Here is a 27,276-nt window from a genome sequence, read left to right on the forward strand (position 1 = left end):
AGAGCATGAGAGGGGGGAGGGTCAGAGGGAGAAGCAGACTCCCTGCCGAGCAGGGAGCCTGATGCGGGACTCGATCCCGGGACTCCAGGATCATGACCTGAGCCGAAGGCAGTCGCTTAACCAACTGAGCCACCCAGGCGCCCCAAAGATTTTATTTATTTGTTTGTCAGACAGAGAGAGAGTACAAGCAGGGGGAGTGGCAGGCAGAGGGAGAAGCAGACTCCCCGCCAAGCAAGGAGTCCTATGCAGGGCTCAATCCCAGGACCCCAGGATCATGACCTGAGTTGAAGGCAGGCGCTTAACCAACTGAGCCACCCAGGCGCCCCATTGCCACACAATTTTAAGACGAGAAAACTGAGGCACAGAAGTGGTGACTTGCTTGAGGTCCCATAGCTGAGATTCAAACTCAAGCCACCTGAATTCAGAGTCTGCTCTTAACCTCTGCACCATGCACTTTCAATTGTTCTTAGAGGTGAAAAACCAAGAACTGGCTTTTGGGAATGGAAAAAAATCTTACTCATTTTATTTATAAAGCACAGATACACATACATATAGTTCAGAAAGAGATATATAATATATCTGTGGTATCAAAATTTCATGGAGGGGTGATTAAGAAAAAAATGTCTAGAGGTACCTGACTGGCTCAGTTGGTAGAGCATACAACACTCAATCCCAAGGTCGTGAGTTCAAGCCCCATGTTGGGCATGAAGCCTACTTTAAAAAAAAAAAAAATCTAAAAATATACAGGGCCAGAGGCCAGAGTCAATCATGAAAAAAAGACCGAGAACACTGCTCTACACTATAGAGCCTTTCTTCTTTTGGCATGGGGGTAACACTGGGTCTGTTTTACTAAGTAAAAATGATTTGTCACCTGTTTCACTCAATAAATACGGATTATGTGCTTATTTTATACCAGGCACTAGGTACCAAAAGATTATAAAACCTTAAAGTATCCTTTCTTTAAGGAACGCCCTGCCTGTCAACAGGAAAACTCAATACAATGTGATAAGTACTCTAATAGGAATAATGATAGGACGATACCTTATTCAGTCCTGAGGGACAGGGGAAGTTTCAAACTGTTTCTTAGAAGAGATGATGTCTCAGCTGGAACCTAATAGGAAGAGTGGGGATTAATCAGCTTCCAGTGAGAGTGGACTTGAAGAGGTGGGCACCACTGGAAGATACCAACATGTGAAAAGACTTGAAGTCACAGGAAACCATGCTGGGTATGAGATGGACAAAAAAGAAGGGAAAAGAATTCAGGGGAAGGAATAAAAAGATGAAGCTGAAGTAAGCAATGGCCAGGTCAAAAAGGACCTCAAAGGGGCGCCTGGGTGGCTCAGTCGTTGGGCGTCTGCCTTCAGTTCAGGTCATGATCCCAGCATCCTGGGATCGAGCCCCGCATCAGGCTCCCTGCTCAGCGGGAAGCCTGCTTCTCCCTCTCCCACTCCTCCTGCTTGTGTTCCCGCTCTCCCTGTCTCTGTCAAATAAATAAATAAAATCTTAAAAAAAAAGGACCTCAAAAATCCATATGAAGAAATATGGGCTCCACCCTGAAGGAAACAGTGAGCCAGTGTTAGGTTTTATACAGGAGAATAACATGATCAGAACTGTGCTTCAGAATTCCTTTGGCTACAATGTGAAGGACAGTTAGAGTTAAGATAGAGGCAGGAAGGGGCACCCTTCCCAGCAGGGAGTCAGCTTCTCCCTTTCCCTCTGCCCCTGCCCTGCCCCTACTCATGCTTATGCGTGCGCACGTGCTCTCTCTCAAATAAATAAAAATCTTAAAAAAAAAAAAAAATAGAGGCAGGAAGGGGACGCCTGGGTGGCTCAGTCAGTTAAGTGTCTGTCTTTGGCTCATGTCCTGATCCTGAGGTCCTGGGACGGAGCCCTGGGTCAGACTCCCTGCTCGGCAAGAAGTCTGCTTCTCCCTCTCCCTCTGCCACTCCCCCTGCTTGTGCTCATTCTCTCTCTCATATAAATAAATAAAATTTTTTAAAAAAGAAAGAAAGAAACCATTCTGAGGGGGCGCCTGATGGGCTCAGTTGGTGGAGCGAGTGACACTTGATCTTGGGGTGGTGAGTTTGAGCCCCATGTTGGGTGTAGAGATTACTTAAATAAATATTAAAAAAAAAAAAGGGCGCCTGGGTGGCTCAGTCGGTTAAGCGACTGCCTTCGGCTCAGGTCATGATCCTGGAGTCCCGGGATTGAGTCCCGCATCGGGCTCCCTGCTCAGCGGGGAGTCTGCTTCTCCCTCTGACCCTCCTCCCTCTCGTGCTCTCTGTCTCTCATTCTCTCTCTCGCAAATAAATAAAATCTTTAAAAAAAAAAGACAGAGACAGGAACAGGAGGAGGAACTGGTACTTTAAAAAAGGGAAGGGGGGCGCCTGGGTGGCTCAGCTGCTTAAGTGTCTGCCTTGGGCTTGGGTCATGATCTCAGGACCCTGGGATTGAGCCCCACATTGGGCTCCCTGCTCAGCAGGGAGCCTGCTTCTCCCTCTCCCTCTGCCTCTCTCTCTCCAATAAATAAATTAAATCTTTAAAAAAAAAAAAGAGGCAGGAAGATGAGGAGGGACTGCTATAAGAATAACTTAACAATACAAGGTTGTTTTTCACACCTGACCTATGACAGTTATCATACACCACAGTTTTCAACTCCCTAACAATTACGTTTCAGCCTCTTTTGCTCTACACCCATTACTATTGATGACAAAGGTTAAGAAAGCATTCTGGGGGGTGCCTGGGTGGCTCAGTTGGTTAAGCGACTGCCTTCGGCTCAGGTCATGATCCTGGAGTCCCGGGATCGAGTCCCGCATCGGGCTCCCTGCTCAGCGGGGGGTCTGCTTCTCCCTCTGACCCTCTTCCCTCTCGTGCTCTCTGTCTCTCATTCTCTCTCTCAAATAAATAAATAAAATCTTTAAAAAAAAAAAAAGAAAGCATTCTGGGATTTGTAGATATGGTACCCTCTTTTGTGTTACAAAAATACAAGATAAAAACAAACATTACAAAGTATTAAACAATTTGATAGTCTCTCCAAGAAGTAAATTACTCACAGTGCCTTCAATCTCTGAATAGAGTCCTGACCAGAAGCTGAAAGTACTTTTATCCAGCTGATACAGTCGGGATTTCTCAAAGGTTTCTGAATCCATGATCTGTCCTAACTCCGGTGGTACATGAGTTGTTGTTTTATATATCCGTCTCTGAAATATTTTGAAGAAAACACTTTGAGAGAGTCAAACCAACTCATTTTTTATTACAGTAGTCATTTATGATCAAACACTGAGTGGTTTATAGCATTTATTGTATAGCCTACTGAATTTGCTTTATTTATACATAATACTGCATTTAATCAAGTGCACTGATCACTAAAACAATTGATTCAGGAAAGTAAAAGCAAAACGAGAAGCTGCGGCTAGCTGACTAGGTAAAATTAAAATCGGGGTTATCGCACTTCAGTCTGCATATGTAAACCAAAATGGTACATCACAAAGGGTACCACTCACTCCAAGTAAAACATACATCCTATATAATTTAGAAAACAAATTCATGGAAAGGAGAAGGAAGCAAATATGCTAGCCGTAAGTATTAACAGATATTGTGACTAGTTATTAAACGTGGTCCTAGAAACCAAATTAAGGGAAATTTGAGGAATGACAAATAGAAACAGATCAGGTCTTCAAGAAAGACAAACTCTATCATTACACCAAATTCTAAACAGTAATTTCAGCCCATGGGACATAATACAGGGCACAGAAACGAAACAATATAATGGACTGCATCTCCTGCAATGGTTTTATGACACATGGCTTCTCTATATATTATTGGGCACTTTACCAAACCCTCAATAAAAGGCAGTACTTTAAAGCATAAGAGAGTAAAGGAGACATTACTGAAAAGTAGTTACTGTAATTGGGTTTATCATTAAAGTAAGACAGATGTTCAGTGCCTCATCCCCAATTTAGACAGTATATACTGTGTGTTTACTTTATGCAAAGGATCTTCTCTAGGCCCTCAAGGTTCTGTACTAATGAAGTTAGCCAAACATATTTGTGTCCGAGAACCCAGTGCTATACACTTGGGCTAGGGGCACCTGGCTGGCTCAGTTGGTAGAGCATGTGACTCTTGATCTTGGGGTCCTGAGTTGGGCAGAGAGATTACTTTTAAAAAGACAAACAAAATGACTCAAAAGATTATTTAAAAATAAGTAAATAAAGATTCTGGACTAAAAGAAGAGATTAAGATACAACTCAGACATTGACGAAAAACTAAAAATTTCAATATATTCATGCAGAATGTAATCTGAGAAGAAATTTGCAGAGGAAAATGGCTGTAATGCTCAAGAAAAAAGAGTTCCAGCAGTTAAAAAGAGAAAGGCTCTCATAAATAACCATCACGGTTGACACAATTCAGTGACAACATAGAAGAGTGTAGGTAAAGCAAATCAGCAGTGAGAGATTGCAATAAAGGAGACAAACTTAAAATCTCACTTAAAAGTTCAGATCTCTAACCCAGAGGGCTGTTCATTGTGATTATCTCCAGAAATTTGTTATTGAGTAACTTTCACTTCCTGCTTTACAGTTCTAATTGCTTAAACAATAATAAAGACGTTTTTAAGTAAAACAAGAAAATATTGCTCTTTGGGCAAAACAACATACTGTATCCTTTTTTTTTTTTTTTTTTTAAGAAAAAAAGTTCAGGAAGGTCTGTGAAGTCTTTATACTTTCAGAAAATGGTTTCCTAACCCCGGAGTTGAGCATGATTACACGAATGTCATGGGGAAGCTGTGGTTCTAAAAATTTTACCTCTTCCTTTCGAGCCCTATGCGGGGCTCAATCCCAGGACCCCGGGATCAATACCTGAGCCGAAGGCAGACGCTTAACGACTGAGCCACCCAGGCGCCCCGACTGACATTTCTATAACAACATTACCAAAAATTTGCCTGCCTGCCTGCCTTCCTTTTGAGGGGCCTGAGAAAGCTGTGGGCCAGACAGAGCTCAAGTTGACCAGGCGGCAGCCCTGCTTTCCGTTTCACCAGGCCCTGACCCTCCTAGGTCCCAGGATCACGTTGCGGAAAACCTCCCAGAGGCACGAGATACCCTCAAGGCCAAGCCCGCCATCGGGCCAAGTTAGGAGGCCTCTCAGGGACCCCCGGGGTCGAAGCGGGTGCTGGGGCCACAGCAATCATCCAGGGACTCGGGGTCGAGATCGACGCCGGCCTGGGCTGCCCAGGTGTCGGGGTCGGGTGGGCCCTGTCTAGGCTCACCTGCCGCTGTGCTAGGAAGGTCTCCCAAAGATACACCGTCCAGGAGAAGAGCAGCACAGCCCCGAAGATACGCTTCTCAGCTGGCATCTCCCACATCGCGTCCAGCGACGCCCACATCCCCATGGCCACCCGGTTCCGCCGGCTCCTTCAGCGTGCACCAGTGCCACACCGACACCAGTCCCCTCAGAGCGTCCCCGCAGCGCCACAGCGATATCCGTCCGTTCCGAGCGCCCCTACACCGACACCCGCCTCCATCCCACCCCCTCCGCGCAGCCCGCAGTGTTACACCAACACTCTTCCCCATGGCGACGCCCCCAGGGCCTCCTACTTTCTGCCGGAAAAGGACAATCGCGCCTTCCCCACTTCCGGCCCGAGACGTGCCGAAGTCCTTACGCCGAGTTCCGGCCGCAGCCGGCCCCGGCTCGGCGCGATCGTGCCGAGCTGCGTGACGCCAGCTTTCTGCCCCCTCCCTCCCCTCCACGCCCGGTTCCCGCCGAGGGTTCCGGCCTCCCTCCTGGGTCGGGGAAGCTCTCGCTTTCTCCCGAGCGGCAGGCGCATCCTTCGGTCGGGGGCTTGCGCTGGCTTTCCCGGCCGAGGCGAGCCCAGTGGAAGTCGGGACTAAGCGGGGCCTGACGCAGACGGGGCCGCCGCCCCCGCCCCCGCCCTGAGGTGGCTGGGAAGCACGGCCGAGGGGCTGACTTCGACCCGTGTCCACGCCCGGGATACCTTAGGCCTAAAGGGATAGCTAGGAGCGAGACTTGGTATTAAAAGTGCAGTATTTTGGCCCGCATCGGGGTGTTCTGAGTGCAGGCCTGTTGGAGAGTGGGCGGTAGTGATGAGATGTTCGTTTAAAGACCTTGCCTCTGCCCCCCCAAGTGAAGGTGGAGGTGGCATTTTGCCTGAGAGGGTGTTCTGGAGCAAAGCAAGGAAAGCATAGGTTTAAAAACAGCTGAACTGGGGCGCCTGGGTGGCTCAGATGGTTAGGCGTCTGCCTTCAGCTCAGGGCATGATCTCGGGGTCCTGGGATCGAGCCCCATATCAGGCTCCTGGCTCAGCGAGGAGTCTGCTTCTCCCTCTCCCCTGCTCATATTCCCTCTCTCTCTCTCTGTCACATGAATAAAAAAAAAAAAAAAAAAATTAAAAACAAAAAACAGCTGAACTGAAAGCGCCTTACTTTCTCTAAGGACAAACTCAGTCAAAGCCCGGTGCCATGTTTATCTTGGGAATTGAGAAGTGAAATGTGGTCAGGGGAACACCTGTTAACACATTTGTTTGACGTGAAAAGGGAAAATTTTTCTCACCAAGGAAAGTCTAATTTGGTTAATTGGTTTGTCAAAGAGACTGGCGTTGCTAATTTGCATAATTATTATTTACAATAAATTGAGCTAAATCTGCAGCTGCAACTAAAATATATTTAAATTACAGTTAATATTGTAATGCTAAAGATGTGTTGAAATTAACATCTCCAACTTCCCAACTCTTTCTAAATGCCTCTAAGAGAAAGTAATCAGTATAATTAAAAATCACTTGAGAAAGTGAAGGACTGTAATGACAGGATAAATTCTTTTGCTAGACAGATTGTTTCCGTTTTATTTTTTGTTTTTTGCCTTCAACAGAATTAGTAGTAGACCTAATTGAACTGTCAGCTGAGGAAGGAACACTATTTGACTTCTGGCATATCACTCAGAAGGAAACCAAAGAATTGATTGACATTTTTTTAAAGATTTTATTTATTTGACAGACACAGCGGGAAAGGGAACACAAGCAGGGCGAGTGGGAGAGGGAGAAGCAGGCTTCCCGAGGAGCAGGGAGCCGGATGCGGGACTCGATCCCAGGACTCTGGGATCATGACCTGAGCTGAAGGCAGACACTTAACTGAGCCACCCAGGCGCCCAACTGATATTTCTATAACAAAATTACCAGCATTCCCATCTATTTATGTGAGTAGTATTTCTTGGCACTGTATCTATGAAAAGAGAAAATTGAAACTGAACCCTGTTAATCTAGCAGTAAGAAATAGTCATTTAGATACATTCATTAATTGGTGGGGAAGCCCCATCCATCTGACTGAGAGATGCATTTCCAGTACAATTTTACCTTTTATATTTATCTATTATCAAAATTTATAATCGTGCCATTTTGAGCAGCTGTAAATTAAAGATACTTGTAATGATTACTCAACTCAGAATTCTAATACAGAGAGCTATACAATTACAGGAATTTTTTTTAAATTCCCTTAATACATATTTGTATCATGATTAAGTGATCAATAAAAGGTTTTTGAAACATAAAAATTATTTGGATAACATTTTATGGGAGAGTAGAACATAAATATAATGTAGAGATGATAAAAGAACAATATAGAATTACCAAATGTTAAAGAGCTCATTTGTGTGAAAACAGAGCTACCCTATGACCCAGCAATTGCACTACTGGGTCTTTGCCCCAAAGATACAAATGTAGTGATCCGAAGGCGCACACGCACACCAAAGTTTATAGCAGAATGTCCACAATAGCCAAACTATGGAAAGAGCTGTTGATGTCCATCAACAGATGAATGGATAAAGAAGATGTGGTATATATATACAATAGAATATTATGCAGCCATCAAAAAAATGAAATCTTGCTATTTGCAATGATGTGGATGGAACTAGAAGGTATTATGCTAAGTGAAATAAATTAAAGAAAGACAATTATCATATGATCTCACTGATATGAGGAATTTGAGAAACAAGACAGAGGAGCATAGGGGAAGGGAGGAAAAAATGAAACAAGATGAAACCAGAGAGGGAGACAGACCATAAGAGACTCTTAATCTCAGGAAATAAACTGAGGGTTGCTGGAGTGGAGAGGGGTGGGAGGGATGGGGTGGCTGGGTGATGGACATTGGGGAGGGTATGTGCTATGGTGAGCACTGTGAATTGTGTAAGACTGATGAATCATAGACCTGTACCCCTGAAACAAATAATACATTATATGTTAATTTTTAAAAATTTAAAAAGAGCTCATTTGTGTAATTTTAAATGGATGATGATGGCCATTGTTACGTAGAATCTGTTGGATACACTATAAAAAGGGTTTAACAGCTTTATCTTCAAATGTCATTATTTATAGTTTGCCAGAGTTTATATTTATTGTAGCTATTTATATTTATGATGAAAACTTTTTTTGTATTTTTAGAGAAAGAGTGCACACACACACACACACGAATGTGCAGGGGTTGGGCGAGAAGAGGGAGAGGGAGAGAGAGAATCCCAAGCAGGCTCCACAGCCAGCAGGGCTCCAACTCACAACACTGAGGTCATGACCTGAGCTGAAATCAAGAGTTGGAGGCTTAACCGACTGAGCCACCCAGGTGCCCCTATGATGAAAACTTAGTTATCAACTTAAAAATATGAGGGGATAAACATTTTTTCAAAATTCTCTCTCCTTTGGCCTGTCATTGCCATGCCCTCTTCGGTTTTCTTGCTTCATCTGTCTGGGTTCATCCAGCTCCATCCTGCTGCAGTTTGTCCAAAAGCCTCACAGAAACTCCTGCCAACCAAACTTTGTGGCTAAGAGCACAGATTTAGAATCAGGCTGATTGAGTGCCAGTCACAGTTGCACCACATATTAGCAAGTTACTTAATATCTCTGTGCATCAGTTTCTCATCAGTAAAATGAGAGTAATAGTACTTACCACCTCCTATTGTGAGGAACAAACGAGAAAAATCATGTAAAGCTTTTAGCAATGTATCTGGCCCTATAAAGACTAGCTACTAGCTCTCCGTACTTGGGAGAACCTCATCATAGTGTTGATCTGTCACCATGTGTCTGAAGAGATAAGGGAACAGGAAGCTGGTAAGAGGTTTCTCAAGGGAAGACTGGAATTCACTCATTCATTCAATGAATATTGAATATCTGCTAAGTACCAGGCATTATTCTGGGTGCCTGGGATATAGCAGTGAACTAGACAGTGAACTTTCTCTCCTGAAGCTTACATTCTTAGTGGGCTAGGGTAGATGGAGGGGAAGATGGATAATATCCAAATACATAACAGTAAAAATGGAGGAGGTGATAGGTGCTGTCAGAAAAGGCAGGGAAAAGGGGATACAGCATGTTGGTATGAGGGCACCTTCTTTATATGAAATAGTCAAAGAAGGAGCAAAATGGAGAAAGGGCTTGAGAGCTACTTTATCCTTCAGGTTAGATGGGGTGTCTCAGTCCGTTGGACGTCCAACTCTTTATTTCAGCTCGGGGTCGTGGTATTGAGCCCCATGTTGGGCTCCAGGCTCAGTGAGGAGTCTGCTTAGGATTCTCTCTCCCTCTGCCCTTCCCCCTTCTCTTGCTCTCTTGCTCGCTCTCTCAAATAAATAAATAAAATCTTTAAAAAAAAGTTTAAAGTAGTCAAGGAAGACCTCTCAGATTGACATTTGAGCATAAACCTAAAGAAAGTAAGAGAAGAAGCCACATGGGTATCTGGGGAAAGTGTGCCACAGTGAATAGCAAGTGCAAAGGCCCTACGACCAGACAATGGTTAGCATATTTGAGGAATAAGAGGGTGTGGAAAGAAGAGAGTAAGAAGGAGCGGGAGGGCAGATCATGTCAACATGCACAATCCTTTAGTTAAGAACTTGACCTTTACTCAGAGTGAAATGAGAAGCCATTGGAAGGTTTTGAGCAGAGAACTAACATCTCTTTGCCCACTGTGTGGAGAATAAATTGAACGGGAACACAGATGGAAGCAGGGAGTCCAGTTAGGAGGCCATTTTGAGAATCCAGGTGAGAAATGATGGGGGCTTAGACTAGGGTGGTATCAGCAGAGGGAAAATAAAGTATGGAAAGTGAATCATTTGTTCACTGCAGATAGTGTTTGTAAATAGAGGGGCTGGTGTGTGTAAAGACTGAAATGGGAGCCTCAAAACAGATTATTGTCAGCATTTTGCCAAAGGAGACAGCCTGAATTTGGAGGATAAGGATTCTCCTCTCTAGAGTGGTGGACACTGGTGTAGAATAGTTCATCTACCCCATCTAACCTGAAGGATAAAGTAGCTCTCAAGCCCTTTCTCCATTTTGCCTTGATTCTCTGCTTACCACGCATCCAAGTTTCCTTAACTGATGCCCTGGACGTAAGTGCTCTGGTCTCAAGAATGACCGACTCCCCACACTGGGAATGAATATTTGGTGTCAATCTCTTGTGATTGTGGTGTGAATCACACACCCTTTCTGGGGAGCTGAGAGCCAGAAACAAGGTGGCTCCCTCAGTTTCTACAACACTGTGTATCCTCAAAGAAGCAGCCAGCCTGTTTTATCTTCTACATCTAGCTCATTCTATTCTATCTCCCACACAGACTACCATATCTATGTTACTCCCCTGTCTAAAAACCTACAATGATCCATTTCCAACAACATGGTATGACCTTTAAGTGCCTTCATTACCTGACATCAGTCTATTCTTCTAGGCCCTTCTTCTGACACTTCCCTTTGAAATACCCCAGAGATGTAACTAAGACAAGATGACTGGGACTATACAGGAAGACACTGAAATGTAGACAGTGCAAAAAATTGAGACATTGACTTCAATTTTTCCAAATTTCTTTTAATTAAATTTTTAAAAAGTAATCTCTCTACACCCAACGTTGGGCTCGAACTCATGACCCCGAGATCAAGAATCACATGTGCTACCAACTGAACCAGCCAGGTGCCCTGAGAAATTGACTTTAAAAGATTGCATGGCACACCTTCAGCAGCAGAGTTAACAAACTACTCACCCACACTGTCAGATAATGCACATTGTTGGTAACTTCCATCTGTTCTGTTCACCACATCATGAATTAAATCTGACCTGGGATGAGATTAGTGTCTTACCCTGAAGCCAAAATTCTTCACTGTAGCTTAGGAAATAGCCAGTGCTTCAGCCACCCTGAAATTCTCCTGTTCTCCAGCCAAGCCTCCCTCTTTTTTATATGGCTCCAAGGTAATTCGTGAAGCATGAATACCTTCCATTTCATCGTCTGCCCATGTAACCCTTTATGGGACTACTCAGTGTCACTTCCTTAGCAAAGCCTTTCCTGGACCTACTCTGTATTCACCGACCTGTTTTTACACTGAGTACACTGTATTATACAGAGATTGCATTTTAATGCCGTGCACTGGACAAAAATTATGATCAAAATTACCCTCATAATCCCTTAGGAAGATGCCACTAAGGAGATTGTTATATTGTCTCCTGTTGAATAGTACAGCCAGGTTTTTCTTCAGCATGGCAATAAATCACTGTGTCTTTCTTTGCACAAATGAAGTATTTCATTTGGGTGTCAGATACTTACAAAGTATTTCAATGGCTGTATAATCACATTTACTGTGGCAAAAATGCACACACTATAAGGCTTGTGGAATCTGAGAACCACCCGCTGAGGGGATGATCTGCTGCCACCCCCCCACCCCCGTCAGAGTACACACTCATCAAGTGAAATGACGGGTAGGTGCCTCCTTCCCTCCCTGCCAAGCTGGGATTCACAAAGGAGAATTCAGCTGAGTTCAAGATGATGTGATTCCACTGTGTTATATATAACTCCTTGTTCTGAAATTAGCTGCCCAACCAGCCAAACCGGGTGCTCCTGAAACACAAAGGACAGATTCCTAAGGATTATCATAATGCTTAGCCCAGAGTAAGTATCAATAAAAGTTGGATAGAAGTAAAGAGTCCTTTATGTCCACCCCATCCTTGTCCATCTCTGGGTAATTAATGCAGACAGACCTTTAGGCTGAAGGCCAGCACAAGAGCCAGCCTTCCTCTATAGGACAGCACACAGCACTACCCCTCAGCAGCACTTTTTTGCTGTGTTTATTCTATCTAACCCAGCCTCTTCAGCATGGAGCTCAAGGCCATATACCTGACCCACTTTCCCTTCTTTTCCCATGGATCCCAGTTTGGCTCTCCTTTTCTATATGGCTGTTTATGGCCTCCAGCCTACCCAGTGGCATCATCATCTCTGAGACATTTTTGACCACTAGTTCACGCCACATTATCCCACCACACACATAGAAGCCGGGCCCTACTGAATAGAGAGCCAGTCCTTGCAGGGTCATTTCAATATAATTCTCTATCTTTATTGATACACCACCACACACACGAGGGAAAGACAGTGCTTCTCTGGAAAAGATTGGAGTCTGTCACATTTCAGACGTGGACGTGAACCCTGATGTGGGCAAGGGGCTCTGGCAGTCAGAACAGCTGCAGTAAGGCTCTGAGGAGCAATCCCTCTTCGTGGCAGGTTTGTGGGAAATGATCATCCCCTCCAGGTCCTTCACTTTGTTTTCCACTGCCTGAAGTTTTTTCAAAATTCTCTCTTGCAGACCCAAGGACAGAAAGAGATTATTGTCTTGAATTGGGAGATGATTCCCTTCTGGGCTGACCAGCAAAGCCTGAAAAAAATCTGAGCCCTTCTTGTAAAGTTTGTAGAGGGTGATTACAAACAACAATATTTTCTAAAATAAAACAACAGAAGTTGAACGTTACTTGTTTATTCATGGGAATGCCTCAGATTCAAAGCAAAAACCTAGTAGTAACAATAATCCCTCATTCCTATGCCAAGCCTTCTGTTTAGCAAAACATCTTCATATCTATTTTGTCTTTTGATCTTTATCACAAAATAGAGTGACAGGCAGGTCAGGGATTGTTATTTGCATTTAATTAATAAAGATGATAATAACAGATACCATTTGCTAAAAATTTGCCACACGCATGGCTCTGTGCTAGGAGGTTGTTTTGCCTACGAATGACCTATTTATGTAGAAAAAGCCCAGAACTGGGTAACCATTTAAATACCTTCCCGTTTGGACCCTAACATTGTCCAAGCTCATATATTTGGAAATGACAGAACCAGGACTGAAATCCAGGAATTCTGACTTCCATGTAAGTTCCCTCAGGACACTGTGGTCTGAAAAACTGTATTTCCTGGTCATGGGGAAAAACATTTTTTAAAAACGACCTAGGACAGATTCCTGTCAGGAGAAAAATTAAAAACCAATCATCTTTTTTCCTTATTATGATAACTGGCACTGTTTATTGAGCATTCATTGTGTGCTGAGCTTTCTACACACAGTATCTCCTTTAACCCTCATAACCACCGTAAGGGAGGGACTGTTGACAAACCCATCTTACAGATAAGGAAAGTGGGGTTTTGGAGGCTGGCTGCTCTCAGTTCACACAGCAAGTGATGGGACCAAGGTTTGTACCCCAGCAGTCCAACTCCAGAGCCCATGCTATTAATCACTTGTTATACTACCTCTTTCTTGGCTGAGGTGTCTGGAGGGCTGCAAATTCATCTAATTGAGCTGAACATTAACCAAACAAGAGCAGAACCGAGAATTACAGTAATAGCTCTGTTTTGTTTTGTTTTGACCTTATATTCTTCTATTAGCTAATTGAAATGTGTGTGTACCCACATATCCCTGTTGGGGATTTAGGTTAGTTGGATTATAGTAAATGAGATTTTGGAGAAGATTTGAATTTGGAATCCTAAAAATTAGGTTCAAATCTCAGATTTGCCAGTTTTTACAATCTATGTCAACTTGGTTCAATGATAACAAAGTTCCCTCACCCACAAGATGGATATGATACTCTCTGCCTTGCCTACCATGCAGGGTTTTGAAAGGTTAAGAGAATGCATGTGACCATAATTCCTTGACAATAGTGATATATGAAAAGTGAATGCTACAGAATGATCCATGCAGGGTTTTGAAAGGTTAAGAGAATGCATGTGACCATGATTCCTTGACAGTAGTGATATATGAAAAGTGAATGCTACAAAATGATCCAGTAATAACTTCTCTCAGCATTTACCAAGTAAACTTTAAGAAAGTCCTTTTAAAATCCTACCCCCTTAGATTTCCACTGAACCTCAATGCACCTGTTTCCTTGTTTGTCATATGAAAATAACCTCTATCCATTTCATGGAATTGTTGGGATTCTAAAAGCATTTTGACTATATTGTAAATATAGCTATTATTGCTGGTGATTAAACTATTAAGTTATTATTGGTGATTAGAAGTATGTAAAATCCTAAATGTTTCTTACAATCCCAACCAATTATACTCCTATTCCCAAAAAGAACCCCTGTATATTTACTGAGCCTGATATTGTTAAAACAAAGAAATAATGAAAATATTGTGATGCCTAAATGAATATACATGCCTTGCCATCGGTTACAGAACAATGTCACAGTAAGAACAGAAAGGCCAAACCCAAGATCCCAATTATATTTGTAATGCCTATTCTTTTAAAAGGTACCCCTCATGGTGTCTGGCACATAGTAGAAAATCAAAGATGAGTATGTGATCATATAAATTTGGGGTTAGGCTGCCTTCTCAGTTTATGAACTTGTTTGATCTATTTTATTCTAGAACAAGCCGAAGACTACTGTGAGAAAGAGCATTTTATGCTCAAAACCTAATTGGTAAAGTTTTTAAGGTTAACCTAGTTTCAACCAATTTCAGAGACTAGGGTTTATCTTTGCTCATCTGCATGATTTTAAAACTGGGTAGCACAATGCAGGAGAGAGCTAACCAAATTTCAATTTAGAACTATTTAAATTCCTCTGTAACAAAAGAGTATAACCTGAATTGACTGAACACTTCGTTTCCATAAGGCATATACTCCTATTCCCAACAAAAGCAAAAAGGAAATCCCCAGGATAACTTGCACAGTTGGAGCAAAATTATCTAGTAGACCCAAATTTGTTTGCTGAGGTGGACTAGTCTCTCCCAGAAGACTTGCTTGTAGCCAATTCCATATCGAGCTCAGAGAAAGATAATCTATGATGTTGTCCCAGACAGATGAAGGAAAAGATGTTGACATTTTAATAAGACAGCAGCTCCAGGAACTACATGTAGAGAAGCTTCAGGAACCTAGATACGAGTTAGGGAGAGTGGCCTGGAGCCCAGGTGTTCTAGAGCCAGTGAACTGTGCATTGTGATGTCACTGTTCTAAAGGTCAGCTTGCTTCCCACTCACCCAGTGAACTTTCTCACTCCAAACCAACCAGACATGGCCTGGATTTTCAGTTCAGTCATATTGCTTTCCTTGATCTTTGGCAAGTTCTAGCTGTAGCACAGCACTGTCCAATAGAACTTTCTGCAATGATGGAAATATTCTCTATCTGCTCTGTCCAATATGGTAGCCACTAGTCACTTGGAATGTGAATAGTGTGGCCGAGGAATTGAATTTTACATTTAATTTTAATTACATTTAAGTAGCCAATGTGGCTAGTGGTTACCTTCTCAGGGAGTGTAGATATAGAAGATTTCCAATGATACATGGAAGGGACAGCAATTATTTTCACATGGCAAATGAGAAAACTGAGGTTAAGTGGAGATTTGAGGAGAGAATTTAAAGAAATCTTTCCTAAAGAATGAATAGTTTACTTGGTAAATGTGTAGGGAGGTTATTACTGGATTATTTTGTAGCATTCCCTTTTTTCACATGTCACTATTGTTTAGAAATTGTGATCTTTGAGAAGACTAAACATATTTGAGCCTCATTTTGCTCATCTGGTTACAGATGGGGATTCCACATCCTTTGCAAGGTTTGTATCAGAAACAGATGGTGTAATTTTCTAAACACTTTGTGAACTGTAGTGTGCTGTATAATAACTTATATGACATGTTATCAAATCAATTATTTACTGACTAGTACCTATATACATTCAGCAAGGAGGTATGAAAATACAGTATCTACGGTCTGTACCCAAAAAACTTGTAAGAGTTCACTCAACGTGTATATTCTAAACTGAGATCAATTGTGAAGACAGCAAGAATCCAAAAGAGGGTTTGCACCAATAGGAGGGGAGAGGCAAAAAGGAAGAGGAGAAGGGGCGCCTGGGTGGCTCAGTTGGTTAAGCGACTGCCTTTGGCTCAGGTCATGATCCTGGAGTCCCAGGATCGAGTCCCAGGATCAAGTCCCGCATCGGGCTCCCTGCTCAGCAGGGAGCCTGCTTCTGCCTCTGACCCTCCCCCCTCTCATGTGCTCTCTCTCTCTCATTCTCTCTGTCTCAAATAAATAAATAAAATCTTTAAAAAAAAAAAAAGGAAGAGGAGAAAAGGTTATGACAATTTTTAGAAAAACACTGTCTGATGCTATTCCAATTTGTTCATTCTGGTTGAAAGAACAGTAACAGGGAGGCTTGGAATAGGAGGAATGGTTGTTTTGTTCTTGTAGGAAGTGGTATGACAAGTTGCTTGGGGTGTCAGAGACACATCCAGAAAAAGGAGTCTAGAGTGCTGTTGGAAATGCAGTACTTATGTCAGGGTGAAATGACCTACTGATATATGACTGACTGCTATTGATGTTAGACCCACAGTCTGCTAGTGAGTGACAATAGTCAGAATCCTTTCTAGCAAGGAATAAAAGTGACTCAGATAAGACTCTGGATTTGGCTATTACAGGTTATCATTAAAGAATGGTAACCAGAAACTTTTTGGAGAAAGATGGGGCTGTGACAACTAAATCATTACTTGAGACTCTCAATACTAGATTAGATCTCCCTGTTACATGGCACCTTACACTTTCCTTTCAAAGCATTTAACCCAGTTATAGTTATTTGTGCAATTTTTGATTTAACATGTCTTCCCTGACTGTTGTAAACTTAAGAAAGACAGGGACCATGTCCCTTTAATTGGCTACTGTATCCCTAGGGCTTGGCACATAGCGGGCATTAAATAAAATATTAGGTGAATGCAAAGTCCCCTGGAAGAATTCTAAATACCTTTATGGCCTAAACTGTTCATTCATCAAGTGCCTATTACCCTATTTGTGTACTTGTTCGGATAGAATCTTTACAGAGTAGCTGTTAAGAGCATAGGCCTTTGGGAGTACAATGGATCTGGGTTAAAATTTTTGACTTTCCTGCTCACTAACTTTGTTACCTTGAGCAAATTTACTTAACCTGAACCCTAATATCTTCATTAGTGAAGTGGGAGTAATTCCTACCTTGTAGGCCTGTAACGAGAATTTGATAATTTGTATAAAAGAACAAGCTACCCGTATAGATAAGTGCAACTATTATTTGTAGTGACATCCATGACCAAATACAAGGTATTGTCAATCTCAATTGTGTATGGTGCCTTAAAAGAATCTAGTCCAAAAAGCCCATTTATAGTTTGACTCCCTTCTTAGATACCTGAAAACCTCCAGTGAAGAATTATCACTATGCAAGGCATCTCAGCCCACCTTTAGACAGAGTCATCTATCCATCTATCCAGCCAACCAGCCAGCAGTCAGTCACTTCCACCCAGTAGTCTTCCACATCAGACCGTATTAGGACTGGCATACATACTCTAACTTATGACTCCTGCAGTGCCTACTTTCATGGCTTCAGAAGGTTCTTCATGGCCTTTCAGACAAAATCCAAAATCTAGAAGCTGGTTACATGGCACTAAACTACCTGGTTGCTGTTTACCTACCCAGCCTTCTCTCCTTTCCCCTTCCCATTTTGACTCTCAGCACTAGCTATACCAGACTTGTCAATGTCATGAACACACCACAAAGCCTTTGCACATAATAGGATTATCCTCTCTGGCTAATTCCTACTGGTTCTTCAGGTTGCAGTTCTAACATCGCTTCCTCAAGGAAGCTTTTCCTGGACTTTTTTGAGGTCCCATCACCGCCATAGCTTCTTAGTAGCACTTCATTTGTAGTGTTTTGTTTATTGTCTATCTTCTTTACTAGACTATAACCTCCACAATGCAGGAAACCTACTGTGTCATGTTCAACACCGGGAGCTAGCAGATGGTACGTGCTTAGTGAATATTTGGCTATCTTTCCTGTGCTTCCAGTCTTCTCTACTTTCCAGGCTAAACCTGTCAAATACAGGTTGACAGGTTTTTAAATCTCCTATCCTGGTTACCTTTCTCAAAGTGGTTCGGACCTCCAAATGCAGTCTGTCACAGAATCTATTCCTGCAGGTGTAAACCAAGCAGGTTAGATTAGAGTGGGGCACTCTTTCCAGACTCAGCTCTACCTAAGAGGAGGCTTTGCCCCGGAGTTAGGAGTATAAAGCCAGGAGGCATCACAGTCTATTGTGGGGGTGGGAAGTGGGGAGAAGGGACTGAGCAACTCTTCTTTTACAAGTTTCTCTCAGGAAGAAAAATGGACTCACAGAAACAGTATGAACCAGTTTTCCTTTCTTTCCTCAAATGAGAAAATGTCAATAATAGATGTGTGATTGGAATTGGATCTGCATGACCTGGCTTTTACTTATACTTCAAACTTTATTTCCCATTATTCACTTCCACAAACAATATACTCAATTACAGAACTATGGTTTTTTGGTACTTCTTTAAATGCCACTTGCAACTTCCAATGTTCTTCCTTCACATTAAGTTCCCCTCTCTGATATCAAGAAATTGGGAGACTAGGCTCTGCCTATTCCCAGTTTTTTTTTTTTTTTTTTAATATTTGACAGAGAGAGACACAGTGAGAGAGGAAACACAAGAAGGGGGAGAAGTAGGGAGCAGGGAGCCCGATGCGGGGCTCGATCCCAGGACTCTGGGACCATGATCTGAGCTGCAGGCAGGCGCTTAATGACTGAGCCACCCAGGCGCCCCCTATTCCCAGCTTTTATCGGCAACTCAAAACACTTCACCCTTAAGTTTTTATCTGTCAAATGAGGGTAACAGTACCTACTTCATGAAGTTATGAAAATTCAACAAGATAATTTTATGTGAAGTGCTTTTAAAAAAGTATAATTATCCTGAATTCTCACAGTACTTTCCACTTTGTTCTAGTCATTGCTTCACAGATTTTTCTGTGCCTATGAATCATCTAGGAGATTTTACTAAAATGCAGATTTGGGGCGAGAAGGTCTGGAGTGGGGCCTGGCCTGACATTCATCTCTAACAAGCTCCGAGGTGATGCCCATGCTGCTGGTCCACTGCCACACTTTGATTAACAGTGTTTAAGCTACCCCAGCCCTCACATGAAAGCTCCACACTGGCAGATGCCTTGATAAATTTACTTTGGTATTTTTATCTCCCAAAGCATCTGAAACTGTCTCTAAATAGGGGTGCACTTAAATATTTGGTTAATGACAAATTCCATCCTCCAGTGACTATGTTCTTGGCAATGCAGGTCAGAAGTAGGCAACCTGGGACAAAGAAGAGGACAAATTTGGGATGGAACCTCTAGGAATACTATCAAAAACTTTCTTCTCCATCATTCCCCACCCTCTCTCTTTCACAGGTGTTCATGAACATGGGGAAACCCTGAAACAAGAGAATCCTGGGCAAAATGATAGAATGAAAGTGTCTGGCACACCCTTATACCCACCATTTAGAGGGCATTCTTGAATTTAAAAAGGCTCCGAGGGGCACCTGGGTGGCTCAGTCAATTAAGCCTCCAACTCGATTTCAGCTCAGGTAGTGATCTCAGGGTCATGGGATAGAGCCCTGCATGGGGCTCCATGCTCAGTGCTGAGTTTGCTTGTTGCTCTCCCGCTGTTCCTCCCCCTGCTCTCTAATAAACAAAATCTTTAAAAGTAAAAATAAAAATAAAAAGGCTTTAAAAACGAAGTCAATGCTTCCAGGTTTGGACCAGCATTGGGACAAATCCCAAAGACATATCAAGTAAAAATGATAGTACTAAAACCTACAAAAATAGCTCTGACCTTCTGTATTATCATAGAACTGCACATGCTGTGTTTGACATAAAACATTGTCTTTGATAAAAATCAAATGAAGCAAGATGCTCCAACTGGAACAGAAAGTAATCTTATGATGAACCATTTTGGCTTGTACTTGAAGCAAACTTTCAGTAGAGTTCTGAAAATTAGGATTTGGTTCCATTACAAATGACTCACTTGGTCCTTTCAGGGGTAGAAGTTAGGAGTAGTTGAATGGATGTAGTTCAGTCTTAAGCAATTAGCAACTTTCTCTTGTTCTGGGCTAAGAATCTCTAGTATAAGGAATTTTAAGAATGAAGCCACCAGATGTTTCTCATACTCACATCATAGAAAGTGATTTTTCAAGAGGATATCCCTTATCTCCTCACTTACAGGTGAGGAAACTGAAGCCCACAGAAATTAGCTAAAGGTCCTCAGGAGTCAGTAGTAGCCTTAGCCTCTAGGATGGTCCACGGTTTCTGCCACTTTTTGAACAGATTGAGAACCCCCTGTTACCTACTAGGATCTGAACTAAGAAACCACTTGGGCATGGGGCAGGGGTGTGCTTTAGACTTACGGTAAGGAGGTAGCAGAATGAAATTGCTTAAGAGCCAAAAAAACAAGGTTTAAGAGTCAGAATCACTTCGTTACTAGCTAATGAAAGTGACTTGAGAACCTCACAAGGAACAGAGAATAAAGCTGCTGTATTTGTAAGAACACATTGCTTTCCTTGTCATCAGACATACATGGCTCACAGTCCACTGAGGCTCAACACATCCAAAGACCAAGCTCATCTTGGCTTTCCATCCTCTTCCCCCAAATTCATTTCTTCCTTTTGTATTCCCTCCCCAATTGGATGCATCACTACTGAATCTTCCGGTTTTCCTCAAAATATTTTTTTCACCCTCCAAAGCCTAACAACCTTCTCTTTAATAAAATTTCTCAATTTCATCTCCTCTTCCTTGTGCTGCAACCATCAGCATAAAATCTCATCACATTTGCCTCAGGTACTTCAACAGTCTTAGTATCTGTTTCCATTCTCAGCTCCTCAAATCATACTCAAGTGATCTACAAATTGTTATTAATTTAACATTATTACAATTAATATCATGTTATTTTGTTCAAATCCTTCAAAGGCTCTCAGCTGCCTGTGGACTCAAGTCCAAACTTCTTAGCATTCATGGTTGGGTTCCTGCCCATCTCTCTCTACAATAATCTCATCCACCTCAGTGCTCCCCTTTCATTGCAGCCTACCAAATTATTTGTAGTTCTCTGGAAACATGACTGCATCCATCTATGCTCTTCATGTCCTGCTTGGTATTCTCTTTCTACCCAGGTAAACCCTGGACATCCTCTTTTGGGAGCTACCTTGACTCTCAGAGCTAATTACTCAATTTCAGAATTTTCTTTGCACAAAAATTTTAAGACAATAGTCATTCAAAAAGAAGCTTCATCTAAATGGTTTGGTTAATAAGAAACAAAAAACTACTGGGGCAAAATGTAAGTGCACATTCCAGAAAATACAAGTGCAGTTTCAGTTTACGTATGGCATGAAAACTCATTATGAGTAAACAAGAAATGGGTGAAAAATTGTAATTTATTGAAACTCAACTCAAAAAATATAAGATGCTGTAGTGTACAATATATTACACAAAGCACCCTCAGGTGCACATTCAAGTCAAGTAAGAACTCCATATCCCTTTCCCTAGCCCTCCCACCCTGGGATCTTAGTATTTGTTCCATATACAATCATGCACACTTAATTTGAAAAAGGAAGCCCCAATATATTTTGATGTATTAATTAGCACCAAACAAGAGTACAGTTCCATTTTTTTAATAAACAAACAAACAAAAAAAACCCCAATCAATAAACCAACTGGAGAGCTAATGGACTCAGCCAATACTGCTGACATAGATATTATACATTCATGTAAATACACAGCCTATTCTACCCTAAACAACGGTGTGGCTGGTTCTCAGCCTTTGTTCAAGTTGGCAATTGTCCCCATGTTGCAGTGTTGGAGCCAGTCTGTTTCTAAAACAAAATTGCTATTTAGGAACTTCCTACACAAAGCTCATCTGTCTTTTTTGTTGGAAACAAGTCTAAAATTGGTGTGGAAAACTTAGATCTTTCAAGGACAACCACTGGCCGAAGATAATGAAGCTGTTTTAAGGCAAGCTCTCCACAGTCTGTTAATGCTTTGTCCAATACAACCCTCAGGTTTTCCAAGGAAGGAACTGTTGCTGTCTCAGCTACTATCAAAGGTGGGATTGCAGTCAGGTTCTCATGAATTGCAGAGTCACTGGAAGAATGAGGTATGTCAACTTCAGGGTCATTGTCATTCACCATATTATTTGCCATAACACTCCCTGTTAAGTCATTACTGGGTTGTGAAGAATTACTTAATGTTAAGTGCTCCGAAGGCTCCCAATCATCAAAATCATCTTCTTTCTCTTCACTTTCCTGAATAAATTTCAGAAATGAAGATTCAAATCCCATAGGTTTGTAAGTCTTCAAGTCAAATGACCTGGGCTGTGGATGCTTCCTAAAATTCTCTTTTGGGACATGGGTTGAATTTTTTACAGTGTTTTCTTGCCCTGAACTTTGCTGCCCAGTTTCGGAGTCTTTAATCCTTGGTAAAGGCAGCTGGAAACTTGTGAAGTAAGTCCCACTTTCAATCCCACTAGGATTAGGTATGGAATTTTCTATTTTACAAGGAGGAGGCTGAACTATATTACATTGTTCCAAAGAAGTGGTTTCTGAACTATGATTACATTTCAAAGTTCCTCTGTAGAGCAGATTATCTGCATCAAACACTGGTTTGCTTTCTGTACATCCTTTCTGACCTCCCTCCCTTTCCCCTGGATGAAGGGAATCCGTGTTCTGGGCAGTCACGCTACTGTCACCTGGGGAATGGCTGTGCTTTGTGTGCTCTGATTCACAGCTATTTTCTTCTTTCTTTATACAAGGCTCTGCTTCAGAAGGTGGCTCCTCCTTAATTTTGGTACCGTACTTAACACAGACGACAAGATTTTCCATCTGTTGCTCTAAATAGGCACTACTCATCTGATGGGTGCGTTTATAATGCCTCACTATGCTGCTCTCCAACTTCACCACAGATAAGCATCCTTGAACCATGCAGGGGTACTGTGTGTGCTCAGACTGCTCCACACACATATGAAGGGCTTCAGCTCTTGTTTTAAAACTAATCGGAGCCTTCTTTTCTTTGATTAAACTACATTTTTTAGCCTTAGCATTAAATGACCTCCTGGTAGTCTGATGTTCATGCCCTTGAGTGAGTGCCGCTGGACACACCTTTTCACTCCTTAGTAGCCTTTCATTTGCCACTTTTTGGCTTCTAAACAGATCATCGTAATAGTCCTTATGTCGGTAATATACATGTTGAGAATAATTACTCCGATGGGTGAAAATCTGGCCACAGCCATTAAGATCACAATGAATTTCATAATCTGAATGTATTTCTCCTTCAATATTATGCTGTTCCATCAAGTGGTGCTTCAACTTGCTGAATGTATAAAAAACAGCAGGGCACTGAGGCTGGTTACAGGAAAACCTTGCTGCAGACTCCGCTTCAGAAAGCACTTTAGGCTCTTCAATATGGTCTAGGTTATGAGAGTCACTACAGTGCTTAGCAAGAGCTTTGGAACACAGGAAGCGTTTGTTACATTCCTTATATTTGCAAGCAAATATCTTTTTACATTTGACAAGTTCCCTTTTGGTTCTTGCTTTGTCTTTCTCTAAACATAATTGTTCTTTGTTGTACTGATGTACAGTTCTGTAATGACGAATTAAGCCTTTTAGATTGGTGAATGAGGAGTTACAAGTTTTATGGATACAATGGAATGGTTTGTGATATTTATTCAAAATATAGCAGAGATTTCCTTTGGCAACAGTTCTCCTGCTACCTCGTCCCTCTCGTCCTTCACGTTCTTCTCTATGGCTACCTATTGGTGATGAAATATCAGAGGTTTTACTTTCCGTTTCTTCACAAGATGACTCCAAATCTGTTTCTGAACTGCATTCATCCTTTTTAGAGTGACAGTGTGGCTTCTCAGAGTTACTGTTGGGATCACCGCCAAGTTCTGCAGAGCAATCACCTTTCAATCTGTCTACTGAGCATGGGCCTTCATGATCACATTTTTCATTATCTAACAGTTTGTGAGTTACTCTGTCACTGCCAATTTGATGTTTATTTTTATAATGAATCCTAAGGTGTGTTTTTCTTGTAAATGACCTTTGGCAAATATGACACTGGAATGGGGAATACCGATGTTGAAACATGGTTAACTGAAGGACTTTTTCTTTTGAATAATTATGTTTTTTAAGATAATGCATTAACAAAGCCTCTCTGGTCACAAATTCATATTTGCATCCTTGAAGCTCACAGAAAAAAGGCTTAGCTGCCAACTGTGCAAGGTACTGACTTGGCATATTCTCATCTTGATTCTGAAAATTAAGGTCTGAGATAGTAGGTGAAACCGATTGAAGAGACTTAGCACCACTGGATGGGTACCCCTGCAATGACCCTGAGAAAGATCCGTGTGTTATTGAGTTTTTCAAGCTTAAATGTTTCAAGCGTAACAAAAGTTCCAACATGGTATCCTCTGTACATGGCCTTTTAGAAGCACAAATGGAAGCTTCTGAGGAATAACCTTGATATTCTCGTTTGCATTTAGTATGAATATTGTGATCTAGACCTTCATCCGGAGAGTCACTGTTTGTATCTGAGCTGGGTTTAGGTTCTGCATCAAACTTTTCAGTTGTTTGATTATGTTCATTACCCAAACAGGGAAAGAGATCTTTTGTCTTTATCTTTTTGGGTTTGAAATGGTATGGATGAACCTTCCGTAGATGTTTTTGCATCCCTCTTGCATTTTTGTACGTGGAACCACAGCCATCAAAACCACAGGTAAACTTAGTCCCATCAAAACAAACTGCCACATTGGAACATTTTTCTTTTAAACTGGAGGGCACGAAGACTTTCTCATGAGATAATAATATATCCTGCATGGTTTCAGAGTGATCCAGTGTATCAATTAACTCTTCATTCATGGAAGCTGAAGAGCTATGACTTAACTGATCACTAGAATTACTGTCACTGTTTTCTTTCAGATTTTCTGCAGTTTCTATTTGAGAACTAGCTGATCCTGCACAGAAAAGAAGATCTTCAGGTAAATGTGATTTATCAGTTTGGTCAAGTAGATGGGGCTGATCAATACAATCTTGCTTTTCACCTGGTGCAGCCTCCTCAAGTTTCACCGATTTCTTCATATCTCCATTCGAACTTTCCACATTATGCACTGAGAGGTGATCCTGGTATTCAATTTTGGAATAATAGAACTTTTTACAGCCAACAAAGTTGCAGGTGTAAGATGCATCCCTAAAGTGTTGTGCTTCATGGTGGTAAAGCTGTCCCAAGTCACTGAAAACAATATTACAGCCATTTAATTCACATTTATAACGCAGATCATCATGTTTTTGCTTATGGTTAAGTAGTTCATTCACTGATCCAAACCTTGCATAACAATCTATAGATACACACATATAAGGTTGAGGACCACAGTGCACTTGTTCATGCTCCCGCAGGTGAAAAGCAGACATGAAATGTCGTCGACAATAAGTACACTTCTCTCTTCTGTTTTTCATATCCAAGTAGTGCTTGGCATTTTCATCATTATTTTGGTGTTCAGCTTTAAGATGTACACTTAAGTATTTAAATTGCTTAAATACACGGGAACAGTCTGTGCCAGGACATGGGTACAAATCTCTGTCTTGCAGGTGGCAATCTTCTAATTTGCTGAATGTGACATATTCATGAGACTCTCCTTTGGCTTGTTCATCCAATGACTGGTTTTGCTCCAGGGTTGCAGAGGGGCTCTTGGGACAAATTCCCTTTTGAGAGCCTTTCAACAGTAATTTCTTTCTAGAGCGGTCCCTTCTGCTTGGCGGCATTTTAACATGTTCCATCACATGAGGAACAAATATTTCTTTTCTCTTGAATTTTTTAATACAAACCGGACAGGTATAAATTCCATCTTCCATATGCATCTTAGAATGATGAAGAATCCTGGCCTCTATACATTCCCGCTTACATAACAAACAGAAAAATTTATACTGAAGCCACCTCTGGTATCGTTCAGAAGAACCAATGGGTTTTTTGTCTCTTTTCTCCTTATGCTGATCTGTCAAATCTCTTCTTCTGTATTGTTTATCTTCTTTACCTTCCTCATAGTCACTGAGAAATGACTCTAAAACATCTGTGTCATTAATAGACATTTCATAGCCACTTAGATCATCATCAGAATCAGAGGCTTCTTGTCCTAGCAGTTGGTGGCAGTGTCGTTTTAAAGTTTTCCAGTCCCAAAATTCAGGATCAAAAGGCCAGTGGGCCTTTAAAGCTAGTAAGAGCTCACATCGGAGAGAATTTGGAACTGGTGCATTTTCTTCATCAAATTTTTGATCTGGTTGCAAATACAGTTCTTCCAACATATTAAATCCATCCAAACTGGGTTCAATTAAGAATTCTGTAAGCTGACAGGCTCGTCTGACTTCTAAATCTTCTGGTAAAAGACAAGCAATTGTTTTACAAACTGATGCCTTCATTTCTTCATCCTCACTTGATCTGAGTTGAAGAGCTCTGACACATAGTAAAATTGACACCCCAAGACCAGCATCTTGTGCCTATAAGAAAAACGGAGGGGGGGGGTTATTATTCTTTTTCATTATGGAAATATTATGTAACTTTCACTGGTAAGACATACACTTCTCAAAATGTTTAGAGTTCTTAAAATTATCTTTAATCTTTCTTCCTGCAAGTTACATTTAGATCCTTCTTGTCTCAACATGCAAAGGACTGGATTAGATGTTACAACCATGAACAATAACAATGTACATTTACAGAATGTCCAACTTCATAAGGCACTGCATACAAAGCAATCTCTAACCCTCAAGGAATTTGCTTATATGCCAAATGTATAAACAATAAAGGTACATGAATTCAAAGGAATTCAGGATAAATAAGGTCATTGAAGGATTCAAAAAAGAACTGTCTTAAGCTGGTTAGGAAGGACAGGGCTTAAATAAATGGGTATAAGAGGGAACACCTGTATAAAAGTGAGTCTAGGATTGAATTCAATTGAAGAAACACGTGTGTCATGAACAGCTGGGTGTTTTCAAAATCTCAAGGCTAAAATAAATGATTCTCCCCATTTCTTCCCCCGCCGTTTTTTAGAGAGAGAGAAGGGGCAGAGGAAGAGAGAGAATCTTAAGCAGGTTCCATGCCCAGCATCAAGCCCAGTGTGGGGCTGGGTCTCACAAACCCTGAGATCATAACCTGAGCTGAAATCAAGAGTC

At 41.7% G+C, this 27,276-nt stretch overlaps 3 protein-coding genes across 5 annotated transcripts in view; all 3 read right to left on the reverse strand.

Moving 5' to 3' along the window:
- Positions 1-5,544, reverse strand: part of ZMPSTE24 (zinc metallopeptidase STE24) — a 45,240-nt gene extending 39,696 nt beyond the window's left edge. For 2 of the 3 annotated variants that reach the window (XM_045897985.3, XM_045897984.3), the window contains exons 1-2: positions 5,264-5,544; positions 3,054-3,200 (exon numbers count right to left, since the gene is read on the reverse strand). In XM_045897985.3, the coding sequence (XP_045753941.1) occupies positions 3,054-3,200; positions 5,264-5,386 (270 nt within the window). In that variant the 5' untranslated portion in view covers positions 5,387-5,544. The remainder of the gene's footprint in view (positions 1-3,053; positions 3,201-5,263) is intronic. The other variant, XM_064589374.1, reaches the window with a different exon arrangement.
- Positions 5,545-10,815: 5,271 nt separating this feature from the next.
- Positions 10,816-15,482, reverse strand: TMCO2 (transmembrane and coiled-coil domains 2). Its single transcript, XM_045895446.2, has 2 exons — positions 14,865-15,482; positions 10,816-12,733 (listed from the first exon to the last, which is right to left on the reverse strand). Exons 1-2 carry the CDS (start codon positions 15,102-15,104, stop codon positions 12,419-12,421), a joined length of 555 nt encoding a protein of 184 aa, XP_045751402.1. The 5' UTR covers positions 15,105-15,482; the 3' UTR covers positions 10,816-12,418.
- A 6,000-nt stretch (positions 15,483-21,482) lies between these two features.
- Positions 21,483-27,276, reverse strand: part of RLF (RLF zinc finger) — an 86,460-nt gene continuing 80,666 nt past the window's right edge. Inside the window, exon 8 of the mRNA XM_045897986.3 lies at positions 21,483-26,604. Within this exon, the coding sequence (XP_045753942.1) occupies positions 21,955-26,604 (4,650 nt within the window). The 3' untranslated portion in view covers positions 21,483-21,954. The remainder of the gene's footprint in view (positions 26,605-27,276) is intronic.

The sequence above is a fragment of the Mirounga angustirostris genome, unplaced genomic scaffold (genome assembly GCF_029215605.1).
Source record: "Mirounga angustirostris isolate CCGP_5_RB_7025 unplaced genomic scaffold, mMirAng1.0.hap1 SCAF_4, whole genome shotgun sequence".
NCBI lineage: Eukaryota > Metazoa > Chordata > Mammalia > Carnivora > Phocidae > Mirounga > Mirounga angustirostris.

What these genes read in the sequence shown, in the direction of transcription:
- TMCO2 (XM_045895446.2), bottom strand. Translation starts at nt 15,104, where the DNA reads ATGTCAACATCTTTTCCTTCATCTGTCTGGGACAACATCATAGATTAT. An exon ending in GAAGTGTTCAGTCAATTCAG is followed by an intron (nt 12,734 to 14,864) that starts GTTATACTCTTT and finishes GTTTTATTTTAG; the next exon opens with AAAATATTGTTGTTTGTAAT.